The 17,170-nt window shown below is 44.8% G+C and overlaps 1 protein-coding gene across 1 annotated transcript in view; it reads right to left on the bottom strand.

Moving 5' to 3' along the window:
* Positions 1 to 17,170, bottom strand: part of LOC124038240 (low-density lipoprotein receptor-related protein 5-like) — a 56,786-nt gene that overhangs the window by 6,228 nt on the left and 33,388 nt on the right. Inside the window, exons 9-15 of the mRNA XM_046353854.1 lie at positions 5,927 to 6,143; positions 5,442 to 5,731; positions 5,018 to 5,244; positions 4,242 to 4,426; positions 2,019 to 2,342; positions 1,077 to 1,273; positions 562 to 776 (exon numbers count right to left, since the gene is read on the bottom strand). Of these exons, the coding sequence (XP_046209810.1) occupies positions 562 to 776; positions 1,077 to 1,273; positions 2,019 to 2,342; positions 4,242 to 4,426; positions 5,018 to 5,244; positions 5,442 to 5,731; positions 5,927 to 6,143 (1,655 nt within the window). The remainder of the gene's footprint in view (positions 1 to 561; positions 777 to 1,076; positions 1,274 to 2,018; positions 2,343 to 4,241; positions 4,427 to 5,017; positions 5,245 to 5,441; positions 5,732 to 5,926; positions 6,144 to 17,170) is intronic.

Below are 17,170 nucleotides of genomic sequence, written 5' to 3'. Positions count from 1 at the left end.
GCATGAACAATGGGCATCACAATTACAGTGCAGCTTGCCAGGGCCTGACCATACCACTGCTCCAGTAGGCTAGAGGTGAGGAGAGAAGAGCACAATATACACAACCATCTGCTGCACACATGGCCCGATAGCTCAGCCTCATACTTACTTAGGGCTGTGGTTCCTTCCCTGCCCTATGGAAGGAAAATAAACAGAGCTCCACGGAGTGTCTAAGTCAAATTGTCACCACATCACTAAACACCTGATCACCCACTAATTACTCTGCTGCTTGGAGGCGTGCCACGCCCTGTCCCTGATATATTTTGGAAGTCCTGCCTGGCCTCTTTTCAAAAGCTTTCGAGTGAGTTCCCCCTGTTTTCCATTCCCAAGTTCACCACTTATGGGGTAGATTTCAAATAGAAACGTTGCCATCTCTAAATGCAGTTATTGAGTCAGTCTGCCTCAGTCACAGTTGCCTCAACCAGTGTGACAGTATGAAGAAGCAGTATTTTGTTTTATCCAGTCTCCACCATGATACCCTCCACTCTACTCCTCCGCCACGACTCCAACCTCCCCTCTCACCCTTTCTCTGCATTGACAACGATGGCTCTGGGTTTGTCGTGTTCGTCCCTCAGCACCACGCCCACAGCATCTCCGTCTAGGCGCTGGAGGTTGATGGTGTTGGTGGCCTCACAAGTCCAGTAGACAGTACGGCTGTAGGGGTCCAGGCTCAGGTCGTGGGGCTGTTTGTCAGGCTGCTGCTGGTGGGTGGAAGTGGTGGACACCACCACTGATGACTGGAACAGGAGAAAGGAGAAACAGATACACATCAGAGAAAGGGGCCTACAACAGTTTCACACTGTCAAAGTTATTTCCAGTGTTCATACAAATTCATGTGTGGCTGATGGCTGTACTGATGTCAATCAAATTAAGTGCTATAACTCAGTCATAGCATTGATACAGTAGCCTGCTCTGTGTCAACTGGGAGGTGAAAAGCATAGTGCCTGTTGGAAATCACATGACATAGTATCTTATAATGTGCTGTTGGTACAAGCAGGTTAACATTCTGGCCTGTGGTCCTGTTAATGCTCTCGCACCTGTGTGCCGTCATCGCGGGCCCTCCTGATGTTCTGCCGTCCGTCCACCCAGTAGACCAGGTGGTCCAGGGGGTCATAGCTGATGGCCCGGACGGTGCGGAGGACGTGGATGGGCAGGATGATGTCGGGGCTCTGCTCCCCCAGAACCATGCGGCTGATGGAGGCCTTCTGGCTGAACAGGAGGAAGCTGGAGGGGGCTAGAGAGAGAGAGCCGGGGGGGGGGGTAGAGGTCAGCAGGCACAATCCAAACAAATCTTTCTCGTTCCCCCTTCTCCTACCAACCTCTCCATGACTGTAATCAGCTTACTAGAATGCAGTAATCAGTGATCCCCAGAGGCCAGGGAAGTATGCAACAGTAAGAAAGAAAAACAACTCATGTAGAAAGACAGAGCCTTCATCCCCTGCCAAGTGCAGAGGAATGTTCGAGCTGGGATATGTGCACAGCAACCTCCTTTCTAACACTTGTGTCCACATCAGGCCTCAGTGAAAGTCTGAGGTTTGCTCATGGCATGATTCAGACAGACATGTGTTTGGGGTTTTGCATGGCCGAGGGCTGTACACAGACATGCGTTTGATTTAGACAATACATCCATCTACAGCGGGCGGAGGGATCGAGGGCAATATCGGGATTTTTAAAAATTCAGTGGAGGACCATTTTTTTTTTTGGGGGGGGGGGGGGATTATTTGGTTGTCAAAAGCAATTTGCGGGCTAGAGAGGGCAGTTATTTGAAAAGGTATAGGTCCATTCTAATTTATACATATTTCGATCTAGATTTAGACGTTCAAGAGCGGCCTGGAGCTTTAACCCAAAATAAATCTCTCCTTCCCCAAACACACAAACTATGACTGTTCAATACAACACTGAACAAAACTACATTTTGTTTATTAAACCAAAACAACCCCCCAGCCAAGAGCCCACATGCTCCCAGTTTCTCAACTCACAGCTGCAGTTCCTGCTGTTGGAATCCAGAGTGTAGTGGGAGGCACAGCGGCACTGGGCGCCGGCGGGCGACGCCAGGCACAGGTGGGCACAGTTGCCGTTGTTCTGGGAGCAGTCGTTGGCACCATCCTGGCGGGAGGAGTGGAAGACCAGGATGTCCATGACGTACTCAAGGTGTCCCTGGACCATGGTGCGGTTGAGGCCGCTGCGCTTGTCGGCCCGCTCGATGCTGCGCAGTTTCCAGTCTGTCCAGTAGATATAATCCCGGTACTGGGTCAGACCAAACGGGTGGAGGAGGTCGTCAGCCACTATCTCCCTCTGCAGACCTGGGGGAAATATATCATTATCAATGTGGACTAATGAAAATGTATGGGTGAGGGTATGGTTTTAAACCACAGCAATATGAAAGTAATATTGTACAGTAATATGAAAATAAGTATATCATCAATATACACCATGTATCATTAACGAAACAGCAGAGGGGGGTTGAAAAAGAGATGGACTATGATGAAACTGGCTCCCATGAGGGGTGCCACAAAAAAGGAAGACCCAGAGTTACCTCTGCTGCAGGGGATAAGTTCATTCGAGTTAACTGCACCTCAGATTGTGATGCATTTATTTGGGCTGCAGAGTTTAAGTAACAGAGACCTGGCCAGGTGGTGCCAGAATTACAACCTTTCCCTCTAGCATAACCAAGACTAAGGAGATGATTGTGGACTACAGGAAAAGGAACACCGAGCCCGTCCCCATTCTCATCGACAGGGCTGTAGTGGAGCATGTTGAGAGCTTCAAATTCCTTGGTGTCCGCATCACAACAAACTAGATTGGTCCAAACACACCAAGACAGTCGTGAAGAGGGCACGACCAAACCTATTCCCCCTCAGGAAACTAAAAAGACTTGGCATGGGTCCGGAGATCCTCAAAAGGTTCTACAGCTGCAACATCGAGAGCATCCTGACTGGTTGCATCACTGCCGGGTATGGCAACTGCTCGGCCTCCGACCGCAAGGCACTTCAGAGGTTAGTGCGGTCGGCCCAGTACATCGCTGGGGCAAAGCTGCCTGCCTTCCTGGACCTCTACACCAGGCGGTGTCAGAGGAAGGCCCTGAAAATTGTCAAAGACACCAGCCACCCCAGTCAGGCTGTTCTCTCTACTACCGCATGACAAGCGGTACCGGAGTGCCAAGTCTAAGAGCCAGAAGAACAACCATCACTGCAGTACTCCACCAATAAGGTCTTCATGGTAGAGTGGCCAGACGGAAGCCCCTCAGTAAAACGCATGACAGCCTGTTTGGAGTTTGCCAAATGGCACCCAAATACTCAGAGCACGAGAAACAAGATTCTGGTCTGATGAAACCAATATTGAACTCTTTAGCCTGAATGCCAAGCGTCAGGTCTGGAGGAAACCTGACAACATCCCTACGGTGAAGCATAGTGGTGGCAGCATCATGATGGAGATGTTTTTCAGCAGCAGGGAGTAGGAGACTCATCTGTATCGAGGCAAAGATGAATGGAGCAAAGTACAGCGAGATCCCTGAAAACCTGTTCCAGAGCGCTCAGGACCTAAGACTGGGGCGAGGGTTCACCTTTCAACAGGACAATGGCCCTAAGCTCACAGCCAAGACAAAGCAGTAGTGGCTTTGGGACAAGTCTGAATGTCCTTGAGTGGCCCAGCCAGAGCCCAGACTTGAACCCGATCAAATATCTGTGGAGAGACCTGAAAATAGGTGTTCAGCAACACTCCCCTCCAACCTGACAGAGCTTGAGAGGATCTGCAGAGAAGAATGTGAGAAACTCCCCAAATACAGATGTGCCAAGCTTGTAGCGTCATACCCAAGAAGACCGCTGTAATCACTGCCAAAGACGATTCAAAGATTAGAGGGTCTGAACACTTATGTGAATGTGACATTTAACATGTTTTTTCTTCTAAAAAACAGTTTTTGCTTTGTCATGGGGGTATTGTGTGTAGATTGATGGGGGAAAAAATAATTTAATACATTTTTGAATAAGTCTAACGTAACAAAATGTGGGGGAAAAAAGTCAAGGGGTCCGAATACTTTCCGAAGCCACTGTACAAGAGTAATTAGGGTTAAGTGCCTTGCTCAAGAGCACATCAGCGTATTTTTCTCCTAGTTGGCTCGGGGATTCAAATCAGCGCCCTTTCAGTTACTGGCCCACCTGCTGCCATTAGTGTTGGAAAGGAGATTGACGACAGTATGCGTTTACCTTGCATGTTGGTTGACTCTATCATGCAGGTGTCCAGGTCGGTCCAGTACAGTCTCTGGTCAATGTAGTCGATGGTGAGGCCATTTGCTCTGCCCACTTTGTCCACTAGGGTCACTATGTTGCTGCCGTCCATGTGGGCCCTGGCGATCCTGGGCTTGCCTCCCCACTCAGTCCAGTACATGTAACTGAGGAGAGAGAGACAAAGAACTGCTTTTTATATCCCCCCAAACACTTGTTGCCAGCCAAGACCATGTCTGCATTCTTAAACTAATTCAATAAGAACTAGTACATTTTAAAATGGCCACGGCCCCAAGTACGGGGACAATCACTGTGGAATAACTCAGTATTGTATTTCAGAGAGGAAACAATGCCAATGGGTGAAGCTACGTGGTAAAAATGCATCAGAAACCACAGGAATGACTTCATACTGCAGAGTGACATGTAGAAGCCGTGGCAGGTTGGCACAAGAGTGTCGACAAACTCCTCACACGGAGGACTAGCCGCAGTGCTGTGCCACTGACGCAACCTCTCATTACACTCACTGCCTGAGAGGGAAAATATCATTTGTGGGGATTCACCCAGCCAGACCGCTCTATCAGTACTGGTGAAGAGACAGTCTAGCCTGGTTTCAGAGCTTTGTATGGTTTTTCCCACTCCTATGGTCACGGTCACATGTTCAAAGTTGGCAAGACCGCACAAACAGATCAGCGACCAGGCTAAGGTCAGTCAGACATGAGTTGCGTCATGCAGATGGGACGAATCTCAGTCAGTCTTACCCGTTGGCGGGGTCGAGGGCCAGGGAGCGAGGGTTGTCCAGGTCCTTACACACCAGGACCTGCCGGTACTGTCCGTCCAGCCGGGCCACCTCGATGCGGTTGGTCCCGGTGTCGGCCCAGTACACGTTCCTGCCCATCCAGTCCACTGCCATGCCCTCTGGGTAGTCCAGGCCAAACTCTATCACATGCTCCACAGAGCTGCCGTTCATGAAGGCCCTGCTGATGGTCTGGGGAGGCAGAACAGGGGAGTAGAGTCAGACACTTGAACAGTCAGGCACAGAGCTCATAGGAATTTTTAAAAGCCTGGAGCTTAAACAAATAAACCAGGTGGCTAATTCAACCCAAAACAAACCCCCAAAATTATACATGGTAACTCAAATTAACAATGACTAGAATAGAATGACAGAAAAGCAGTCATCCTCACCTTGGTGCTAACGTCAGTCCAGTAGATCCTGTTCTCGGAGACGTCAAAGTCAAGGGCGGAGGCCTCCTTGACCCCGGTGAGGGGGATGGCCACGTCGTTAGAGTTTGTGCCGAGAGAGATGGAGCGGATGTCAGCCCGGTTGGTGAAGAGCAGGAAAGCCTCGGGCACCACACACATCCTCATGTCACTGAGCAGCTCCAGGCCCATGGGACAGGCACAGCGCAGGCCCTGGGGCCGGTGGAAACACAGGTGGCTGCAGCCGCCGTTGTCTTCCGCACAGCCGTTCGTGCCTTTTGGAGAGAGAGACACTCAGTTTATCTGCAGTAGACAGAATTCTGGTCTCTTCAAGTATGGACAGTTGTGGATATCCATACATGAAAATTAGAAAACATTTACATGAGTATTCGTAATTATTGTATACTACTTCTACTAAAAAAAAAAGCTGTGTCCAGCCTCATGTCAAACATTAACATTTTGTCTCCTACCGGAGGTCTCTGTGACTCTGGTGGCCTTGAGACCCATAAGGTCAGGCAGCTGATCGATGATGATCTCTCGGATAGCGTTGGTCTTGTGGACCCTCTCGATGCTCCGTCTCTGCCAGTCCGTCCAGTAGATGTAGTCGCCCAGCAGCGTGAAGCCAAAGATGTGGGGAAGCTTGTCCTCCAGCAGGGTCACCCTGTTGGAGCCGTCCACGTCAATCACCTGAGGGAGAGCAAGGAGGAGGGTTTAACCGTAAAAAAAATGGGCAACCCAAGCGGTAGCCTGTGCCATGTATGAAAATAAAGTTTTATTTCAACACACCTGGCGCAGTAGGGTGATTTGCTCAAGGGCAAAATGGTAGGAACTGGCAACTAATAGGCATCCTCAGTGTGCCAAGTATGAGCAACAGAGTTTGATTTATCCTCAGGCTCTTGTTCTGTTAGACACGCATCCACTCACACCCCATAGATGCTGTAGGCATCAATAAGAGTTATGCAATCTAGTACATGATAACCTGGGGTAAATAAAAAATAACAGGTGTGACCAGGTTTCTGACAACTGAATACATTGCACTGACAGTGACCCTCACATAATATTTGTTGAGTTCACCAAGGGAGTACTAATTTCAAGACGTTCTTGCTGCGTGTATTAAAGCCAAATCATGGAGACATTTCAAACCAAGAGAAGTCCAAACTGCAAACAGACAAACTATTGATTTTCGTAGATTACCATTAACCATGGAGCATAACTGAATATCTCCATCTAGGAAAAACATTGTGGGAGACAGCACCAATAAATCCTTATTTGTATCACGTTTAAAAATGAATAAATGTGACAGTATGTGATTCCTGTCACAAGTGTTGCATTACAGAGGGGGAGGAAACCGAAGTACACGGATGTAAGGAGTGGTGCCAAAGCATGCTTCGCTCTTTTACAGTGCAGAAAGAGAACTGAAACCGAATGTTCCTTCCTGGGAAGTGAACTGTGCTTATTTCAGAAAAGACTGCAATTACACTCGACAAATCCTAGACTACCCGGCATTACCATTACACAAAACTGTGCCTCTGAAAATAGAGCAGTTTTTTTCTTTTTCTTTTTCTCCGCAAACTGGTGTCAGCTCCAGGATATATTTCCGTCTGACCGAAAATTCTGGAGTGTGGCATCTTATGGCAGCCACTACTACGTGACTTGGTGAGCATATTCTGCTCCAGGAGAAACCAAACGCTATGCAGATCAGCTTGCATGGAGGTATCAGTGGGTTCACGTGGGTGTAATTCAGTCCATGCAACCAACAAACCCACCCTAGGTCTTCATTTTGGTGGGAGACAAACTGAAGTGGTTCAGACACGCAGTATAAAAAAAATGTTTTAAATGGCCTGCTCTGGATGAAAACAAGATGTCCACAAGCACACAACCCTACAGGAATTGAGCACAAAAGGCACCAGTACACCTTTATGTCCTGATCAAAGCAAGTATTTAACAAAATGGCAACTTGTACTTCTAAGATCCTGTGCTCTTACAGATGACTTTGGATTGCTCGAGTTAAGGCAAACTTAGGCCCATATTCAGCAGTTATCGGCTGACGTGTAGATTTGTATTTAGATATTCTGCCAGGTGACGGTCATAATAATGTAGAGTATTGTTTTACAGAGAAGGAGCTCTTAAAACAAAGACTTCCTGTACGATGTGGTTCCCATCTCAAGCCCTTCCTGTGTGGAGCAGAGCAGAGCGTGCAGACGGAGATTGGGTTAGGGCTAGGGATTGGGGCTGCTGCCCTGGAGGGGAGTCCACTTGATGCATTACTGAAATTCAGTCCCTCACTTCCTACAGCTGGTGGAGCGACTGACTTCCTCCCTCTCCTAATATAAAGAAAAACTGGGTGCATTGCAGGCAGCACACTGAGGGGGACTGGCAGAATTTGCCACCACAGAGAAATGGTGTCGCTTTTGAGGAGGAAAAAAGGTGAGATGGAAGATCATCCGGTTCACTAAACTGCTCTGACCACATGGCTGACAAACTCATGGGGTAGATTGGGTTCACTTTACACCCAGCATTCTTTATTGGACATTTGTACCGCGTGACTAGGTTGTCCCCACCACGGTTTCAGTAAAAAGCTGAGCGATAAGGCTGGAGAAATGTTAAGTCAAATTCACAGACAGAGCTAGGGATGTAAAGAATGACATCAAAATGATAGATAATCATGTTGAGGCTATAGTGTTTGTAAACAAACATTGGCGTAAAACAAGCACATATTTTAAGTTCTGATGGGGTACTACAGTTAAGTTAAGGAATTTACAGTGCCTTGCGAAAGTATTCGGCCCCCTTGAACTTTGCGACCTTTTGCCACATTTCAGGCTTCAAACAAAGATATAAAACTATTTTTTTGTGAAGAATCAACAAGTGGGACACAATCATGAAGTGGAACGACATTTATTGGATATTTCAAACTTTTTTAACAAATCAAAAACTGAAAAATTGGGCGTGCAAAATTATTCAGCCCCTTTACTTTCAGTGCAGCAAACTCTCTCCAGAAGTTCAGTGAGGATCTCTGAATGACCCAATGTTGACCTAAATGACTAATGATGATAAATACAATCCACCTGTGTGTAATCAAGTCTCGGTATAAGTGCACCTGCACTGTGATAGTCTCAGAGGTCCGTTAAAAGCGCAGAGAGCATCATGAAGAACAATGAACTCACCAGGCAGGTCCGAGATACTGTTGTGAAGAAGTTTAAAGCCGGATTTGGATACAAAAATATTTCCCAAGCTTTAAACATCAAGGAGCACTGTGCAAGCGATAATATTGAAATGGAAGGAGTATCAGACCACTGCAAATCTACCAAGACCTGGCCGTCCCTCTAAACTTTCAGCTCATACAAGGAGAAGACTGATCAGAGATGCAGCCAAGAGGCCCATGATCACTCTGGATGAACTGCAGAGATCTACAGCTGAGGTGGGAGACTCTGTCCATAGGACAACAATCAGTCGTATATTGCACAAATCTGGCCTTTATGGAAGAGTGGCAAGAAGAAAGACATTTCTTAAAGATATCCATAAAAAGTGTAGTTTAAAGTTTGCCACAAGCCAACCTGGGAGACACACCAAACATGTGGAAGAAGGTGCTCTGGTGACAGATGAAACCAAAATTGAACTTTTTGGCAACAATGCAAAACGTTATGTTTGGCGTAAAAGCAACACAGCTCATCACCCTGAACACACCATCCCCACTGTCAAACATGGTGGTGGCAGCATCATGGTTTGGGCCTGCTTTTCTTCAGCAGGGACAGGGAAGATGGTTAAAATTGATGGGAAGATGGATGGAGCCAAATACAGGACCATTCTGGAAGAAACCCTGATGGAGTCTGTAAAAGACCTGAGACTGGAACGGAGATGTCTTCCAAAAAGACAATAATCCAAAACATAAAGCAAAATCTACAATGGAATGGTTCAAAAATAAACATATCCAGGTGTTAGAATGGCCAAGTCAAAGTCCAGACCTGAATCTAATCGAGAATCTGTGGAAAGAACTGAAAACTGCTGTTCACAAATGCTCTCCATCCAACCTCACTGAGCTCGAGCTGTTTTGCAAGGAGGAATGGGGAAAATTTCAGTCTCTCGATGTGCAAAACTGATAGAGACATACCCCAAGCGACTTACAGCTGTAATCGCAGCAAAAGGTGCCGCTACAAAGTATTAACTTAAGGGGGCTGAATAATTTTGCACGCCCAATTTCAGTTTTTGATTTGTTAAAGTTTGAAATATCCAATAAATGTCGTTCCACTTCATGATTGTGTCCCACTTGTTGATTCTTCACAAAAAAAATACAGTTTTACATCTTTATGTTTGAAGCCTGAAATGTGGCAAAAGGTCGCAAAGTTCAAGGGGGCCGAATACTTTCGCAAGGCACTGTATATGTTATATTCATCAAGAATCGATGGGTACATATCAATTTGTAAGTCCAAAAATGGATGTAGAAACTGCAGCTGGACCTTTTTTTAAAGGGGCAATGCACAACTCAAGCCACCCAATAAAGAGTGCAAAGTCTTAAAGGGGAACTAGCAGAAAGTTATTTTTCACACATCATTCCAACTTGTCTTTGAAGTTGAACAGTGTATTGAAGTGCAGTAACACTGTGGGGGAGAGGGTGGGTCATCTCTGGGGTGGGTCACGTGACTCTCAACAAACAGGTTTCTATAACAGCCACAGCTAGCAGAGATAATACCTCAACTGAACTTTCCTGGAAGCTTCACACAACGTGTGTGGTATTCCAAGTTCCATGAATGTTATGATTCCCTGTTTGAGGGAGACAGATCATTTTAAATGTTTTTGTCTTTGGAATGTAAATATTTGTTATTCTGTAGTTAGGCCTTACTAGTGCGTTATCTTGTCCCAATTAAAATATGGATGACCAGTTATGCTTTGGAAGCAGACTTTCGACTTTGGGTTCTAACAATCTGTACAGAACACTGGGAGTGTTGTTGAACACAGGATGGGGTTGATGTTTGTCTCATGGTTTCCTAGGAGTTTGGCATGAATTCTTTCCACTGGTGTAATTAGACATGTTATTGGATGGCATACCTTTCAAAACGTCTGTTTCCCCCCTTTGCTTTCAGTGGACAACAGGACGTTGTTCAGGCGCTCACCCGCGTATTACATTACATTTAAGTCCACCAAAATCCCAGCAATGGAGGAAACCGCCACAAATCTGGGATGATTCCTCCCCTCTACCTTTTCCCTCCGCAGTCTAATCCAGGTAGGATTACTGCTCTGGAGTCATGTTCCTCCCTATCCTGACAATTCCACATAATCCTTTGATGCGCTGCAAGGCGAGCGGTGTAAGTGCGCAGCTTATCAATTTTTGGCCCTGGATTCCAGCAGCACAGCCACACTTTCTCCAGGTTAACTCCTTCTGGGGCCAGCCTGGGAGTGGAGGGGAGAAAGGAAGGAGTGGAGGAGGGGAGGGCCTAGACAGCAGGCTCGGGTAAACGCATGGCTGCCAGTGCATACTGGACCCTTTTGTGTTATTAAAAACGTGCCAGCTGCCTAGGTAAATTGGCCCAGAACAAACCTAAGCAGGCCTCTGGAGGTCATTCAAACATATGCCACAGGGTGAAGAAAGTGTTTAAGGAATTGACCTCCCCTTTCCACCAAAAAGGAAAAATCTTGCAAACAAACAAAAATGGACTCAAAACACCCAAACACACATTCTTTTGCTAAACAAAAAAATGAAGGTAAAGAGTTGGCAATTACAACAAGTAAGGTTTGTTAAATAAGTTGGATCTGGCTCATATTATGCTAGATCTATAAATGTGGATTCCACGGGATTTAGGAGCAACAGAGAAAACACATTGTTGATGGCAATTCTATGAGCAGAAATCTTTTCCAACCCTTGGGAAAATTATAAAAACTAGTCTCATCAGCAAGTCAGAGAAAGTTACTTTTTATTTAACTAGTCAAGTCATTTAAGAACAAATTCTTATTTACAATGCCGGCCTACCCTGGCCAAACTAACGCCGCTGGTCCAATTGTGCGCTGCCCTATGGGACTCCCATCCACAGCCGGTTGTGATACAGCCTAGGGTCTGTACCGATGCCTCTAGCACTGAAATTCAGTGACTTAGACTACTGCGCCACTCGGCAGTCCCTGCTTGGGACTTCAATGCCAGCCAATTTTAAATATCCCATTTGTGCCTTAGTGTCACTGAGATGCCACACAAATTCTGTGGGCAGGGGCAGTGTGACAACGGGCCACATGGCCTCCAAAGACCAGTCTCTACTAGCGAGCCTAAAGCTGCTCTGGAGTATGACCGAGGCCTTACCAACACAGAACAGGCCATTTCACTCCCACATTACACTAGATTAACAAAATCAGGAGTGACATTTATTTCTTACCACTTAGTCTCTGAATTACAAACCATCATTCCCTACAGACCCTGGCCCTTTAAAATGTCAAGCACTAGTTTTTTCTAATTTAAATAATTAGGCTATAAAGCCAGCATTCTGCAGAAGTTAGATAGATTTGTAGTAGTGGGAGCTGGGATGCGTTTGCCTGGGTTTGTTACCCATCATATTATTGGCTCAGCTTTGGGATCACCATCAAGATGCATAACCTTGTGGACTGCATTATATGGAGAAATCTAGGAGAATTGCACAAATTCAAATCTCCACACGAGCGAGCTCCCCCCCCACACCACCTCTTACCTGCCAGATCTGACCAATTACCCCACTCCCGAATACAGCCCCCCCTCAGACCGCTTCACACGAAACAACCTCCCTATTCACCATTGGCTTTGAAATATTATAGGGTTTCGCTTGAGGTTTGGCCAGTTCTTCTGAAGGCCCGACTCGGCAACAAATGATATTATCTTTTTATCTGCCGTTTTCTATGTAAGGCCAAGAACAGCGCTGCCTTAATTCAAACAGAATGTCCATACTGCTTTTCTTCCCCCTCCAATTCTCCTTTACCCCCCCAAACAATGTTCCATGCACCCCCCCAGCTCCCTTTTCAAGCCTCTCACTCACCCTCCCTTATGAAGGTTGACCACCTCCACAGGAAATAAGCAGGAGAGGAGAAATGCTATATTCTCAAATAACATTTGAATTGTGTCACCCAATATACAACGTTATGCTTCTGTTTGAAGCCTTTAACAAAATTTGGTTTAATGGACTACTATTGGTCATATGATCAAATTCTTGTATAAGACTTAATCTGAACATTTTAATTTGCTTATACATGTTGACGTTTGGTCTGAAGACCATCTTAAAAACAAAAATGGTGGATCTGAGTTGGTGTCATGTTTACAAAATATCTAAATAGAAAAGTTACATATCAATTCCGCAATTCAAATGTCTAATATCATAATTGGAACCGTCCTCTGGAACTCAACAGGAGTCTAATGTGATGCAGAACACAAATTCAAATCAAATGTTATTTGTCACGACTCGTAAAGAACCAGTGTAGACTAACAGTGAAATGCTTATTTACGGGCGCTTCCCAACAATGCAGAAAGAAAATAACGAGGAATAAATACACAATGACTAACGTGGCTAGACACACACGGGGTACCAGTATCGAGTCGATGTGCAGGGGTACAAGGTAATGGAGGTAGATGATATAGGTATTGGTAAAGTAACTAGGCAACAGGATAGATAATAAAACGGTAGCGTAAGTGAAGAGTCAAAAAGTTGGTGCATAGAGGGTTCATGCAGATAACACTAATAGTTACAATAGCTGCTCGGACTGAGTGATAACCAAAACGGTTATTTTGGTTTTTAAACTAATTGATAGACTTCGGTTCAATTATTTAAATTCCATTTTCTTTTTCTCCCTGTGAGCTCAATGCGCACATTGTACTGCATTTTCTCTAGAGATAATACATTGCACAGTTTGGGCATTTAAGGGGCTGTAGTTTCCAACAGGCCAATGTTCCACATGTTAACTTAACGTAAGAATTAAGTGATGCAGAAAATGTGATAAACTACAATGACCATAATCCATTGTGCAGCTACTTGGCTGGTCTTGGTTTCTTTCACGCCTCCTACTCAGAAGAATGCGCGATCAAGGGATACAGAGCAGTTGCTTTGCGAGGTATTCAGCAGTTATGAAAGTACGCATTATGTACTTTGAAATACTACTTAGTTATCGTCAGACAGCAGTTCTATAGAAATTATTAAACAATTAAGTCAATAAATAACACACAACTGAAATATTTTATTAAAGTAAGGTAATGCGAATAACTGATTAATAAGGGATCAATAGGTCATGGGCAGTCACTACCATTGTGTTCAACCCACATGATGCATGTAATGTTAAAAAAAGTTTTTTTTACTAATCAAACTTAAAACAGAGCGGGGTAACTTGGGTGGCTAGATTCTTTGACCATTTTTATGGCCTTCCTTTGACACCGCCTGGTATAGAGGTCCTGGATGACAGAGCTCGGCCCCAGTGATGTACTGGGCCGTACGCACTACCCTCTGTAGCGCCTTGCGGTCGGATGCCAAGCAGTTGCCATACCAGTCATAAATTTGAGGAGCCGAGGGCCCATGCCAAATCTTTTCAGCCTACTGGGGGAGGGGGGGCGTGGTCATGTTTTCTTCACTACTGCGAGGAACTTGAGGCTCACGACACGCTCCACTACAGCCCTGTTGATGTGGATTGGGGTGCGCCCGGCACTTCGTTTCCTGTTGTCCCATGATCAGCTCATTTGTCTTGCTGATGTGGAGGTTGTCGTTCTGGCACCACACTGTCAGATCACGGACCTCCTCTCTATATGTGGCATTGTCTGTGATCAGGCCTACCACGTGTCATCAGCAAACTTAAATGATGGTGTTGGAGTCGTGCGAGGTCACACACTCATGGGAACAGAGACTACAGGAGGGGACTTAGCATGCATCCCTGTGTTTAGGGTCAGCATGGCAGATGTGTCGTTGACTAGGCCAGATTTTCCAAAGGGGGGGGGGCCTTGTTACGCATTTCTGTGTGTAGACTATTGCTGATCTACAGTTGTTGCACAGGTGACACGCTGGTGAAGACAGAGGTAAAAACGGATTTCAGTTTCCCTGCATTAAAATTGCAGGCCACTACGAGCGCCACCTCTGGATGAGAATTCTCGTTTGCTTATGGCCCTATACAGCTCGTTGAGTTTGGTCTTAGCGCTCGCGTCGGTCTGTGGTGGGAAATATACTGCTACTAAAAATATAGATAAACTCTTGGTAAATATTAAGGTCAGCAGCTTATGAGGTATTCCATCTCAGGCGACCAAAAACTTGACTTCGGTAAGATTAGTGATCGCGCGGCAGCAGCTGTTAACACACCCTCAGCGCAAACAGCTTTTCCACATAGTACAGTAACCGGAGAAGTTTAAATTGTGGATTATTGCATTTTATAAACAGTCATTTTCTAGCAATCATTTGGTTATAAAGGTGTACCTTCAAAAAGGTAGATGGAGTTATTTCCTAGCTGAAGGAGACTCATTAGCGCCACAGGTTCAAGTTGATATATTGTGATAGAGTGCATTGCACAAAGTCCATATTTTCTTTATAGCCATATAAACATTATTGTTCCATATGGGCATACTCCAACACACACACCCAGACAGAGCAACAGAAGGGTCTAGCTTTAGCTGAACTCTTGATCCATGGAACGTCATCTTCTCCTGATCCCTGCAACTCACCAGGAAATATGGGGAGCTGGTGTCTGGAGAGGATCACGGACAATAAATCTCACCCACCCGTCTATAAACATTGAAGTATTCTCCAACCAGGCCTGCCAACATTAGGTCCAGTTAAGCCAAAACATAATTACATTTACATGGCGGAACGGCTTTCACACGCAAAGACAATCCTGCTGATCCAGTAAAACGCACAACTTGGGTAACAAGAGCTTGGGGCTCATTTAGGCTGTTCATTCACAACTGTTAACCTCTTGAAGCTAGGGGGCACTATTTTTATGTTTGGACAAATAATGTTCCCAAAGTAAACTGCCTATTTCTCATGACCAGATGCTAGAATATGCATATAATTGACAGATTGGGATAGGATACACTAATGTTTCCAAAACTGTAAAAATTTTGTCTGAGTATAACAGAACTGATATTGCAGGCGAAAGCCTGAGGATAATCCAATCAGGAAGTGCCTCTTATTTTGAAATCTGTGTTCCTATGCGTGCCTGTCCTTCATTTAAAGGGATATCAACCAGATTCCTTTTTCTGTGGCTTCCCTAAGGTGTCAGTCTTTAGACAGTTTCAGGCTTTTATTTTGAAAAATGAGCGTGAAGGATCACATTGCATAAGTGGAGAGGTGGGGGCTCTGAGTTTGTGCGCAATTGAGTAAACCGGCCATTGTTCCTCCCGCTGTTATGGAAAAAGCTACACACTTGGTTGATATATTATTGAATATATACATTTTAAAAACTACCTGAGGAATGAATATAAAAAAACGTTTGACATGTTTGTGGACATTATGAAAACTATTTGGAATTTCCGTCTGCGTTGTCGTTACCGCTCTTTCCTGAGGATTTCTGAACGTGACAAATGTCAGCATTTTGGGTATAAAAATAATCTTTATGGAACAAAAGGGACATTTGCTGTGTAACTGGGTGTCTCGTGAGTGCAAACATCCAAAGATCAAAGGTAAACAGTTCATGTGATTGCTTTTCTGATTTGTGACCAAGCTTCCTGATGCTAAGTGTACATAATGCTATGCTCGGCTATCGAGAAGCAATCCAAGAGTTTGTGTAAATTCTGTGTAAAGCATAATTTCAAAATCTGAGACGAGGTGATTAACTAAAGGCCAAGATGAGTTTCCAAATATTGCACTTGTGATTTCATAAATATTAATATTTTCTAGTAATATTATTTGACTGTTGCGCTATGATATTCAGCGGTTACAGACGGAAATGATCCCGCTACAGGGATTGGTAGCGTCAAGAAGTTCAAGCAAAGACTAGTGAAAACAGTATACAAAAACATTGCCTTTATCTACTATGTCAGTCAATCGTTGAGCCAACCTACACACACGATGCAAAAGTGATGGGGGGGATTTTTTTAAATACAAAAATCAACCCGTCAAGCACCATATTCAAGGACAAAGTAAACAAAAATGTACAGTGCCTTAAGTATTCACACCTGGACTTTTTCCACATTGTGTGTTAATGCCTGCATTTAAAATTGATGAAATATATATTTTTTTATGTCACTGTCCTACACACACACAATACCTCATGTCAAAGTGGAATTATGTTTTTAGAAAGGTTTACAAATTAATGAAACCTGAACAGCAGAAATGTCTTGAGTCAATTATTTAAACCCTTTGTTATGGCAAGCCTAAATAAGTTTAGGAATAAAAATGTGCTTAACGAGTCATAATAAGTTGCATGGGCTCATTCTGTGCAATAGTGTTGAACATGATTTTTAAATGACTACCTCATATCTGTACCCCACACATACAAATTGTATGGTCCCTTAGTCGAGCAGTGAATTTCTAACAGACTCAAACAAAGACCAGGGAGATTTTCCAATAACTCCAAGGGAACATATTGATAGATGGGTAAAAATAAAATATCCCTTTGAGCATGAAGTTATTAATTACACTGTAGATGGTGTATCAATACACCCAGTCACTACAAAGATGCATGTGTCCATCCTAACTCAGTTGCCAGAGAGGAAGGAAACCACTCAGGGATTTCACCATGACGCCACTGGTGACAAACAGTTTAATGACTGAAATAAGAGAAAACTGGAGGATGGAGGA

This window comes from Oncorhynchus gorbuscha, linkage group LG01 (assembly GCF_021184085.1).
Source record: "Oncorhynchus gorbuscha isolate QuinsamMale2020 ecotype Even-year linkage group LG01, OgorEven_v1.0, whole genome shotgun sequence".
Lineage (NCBI taxonomy): Eukaryota > Metazoa > Chordata > Actinopteri > Salmoniformes > Salmonidae > Oncorhynchus > Oncorhynchus gorbuscha.
Note: the sequence above shows the minus strand (reverse complement) of the source record. Positions and strands in the feature narration are given on the sequence as shown.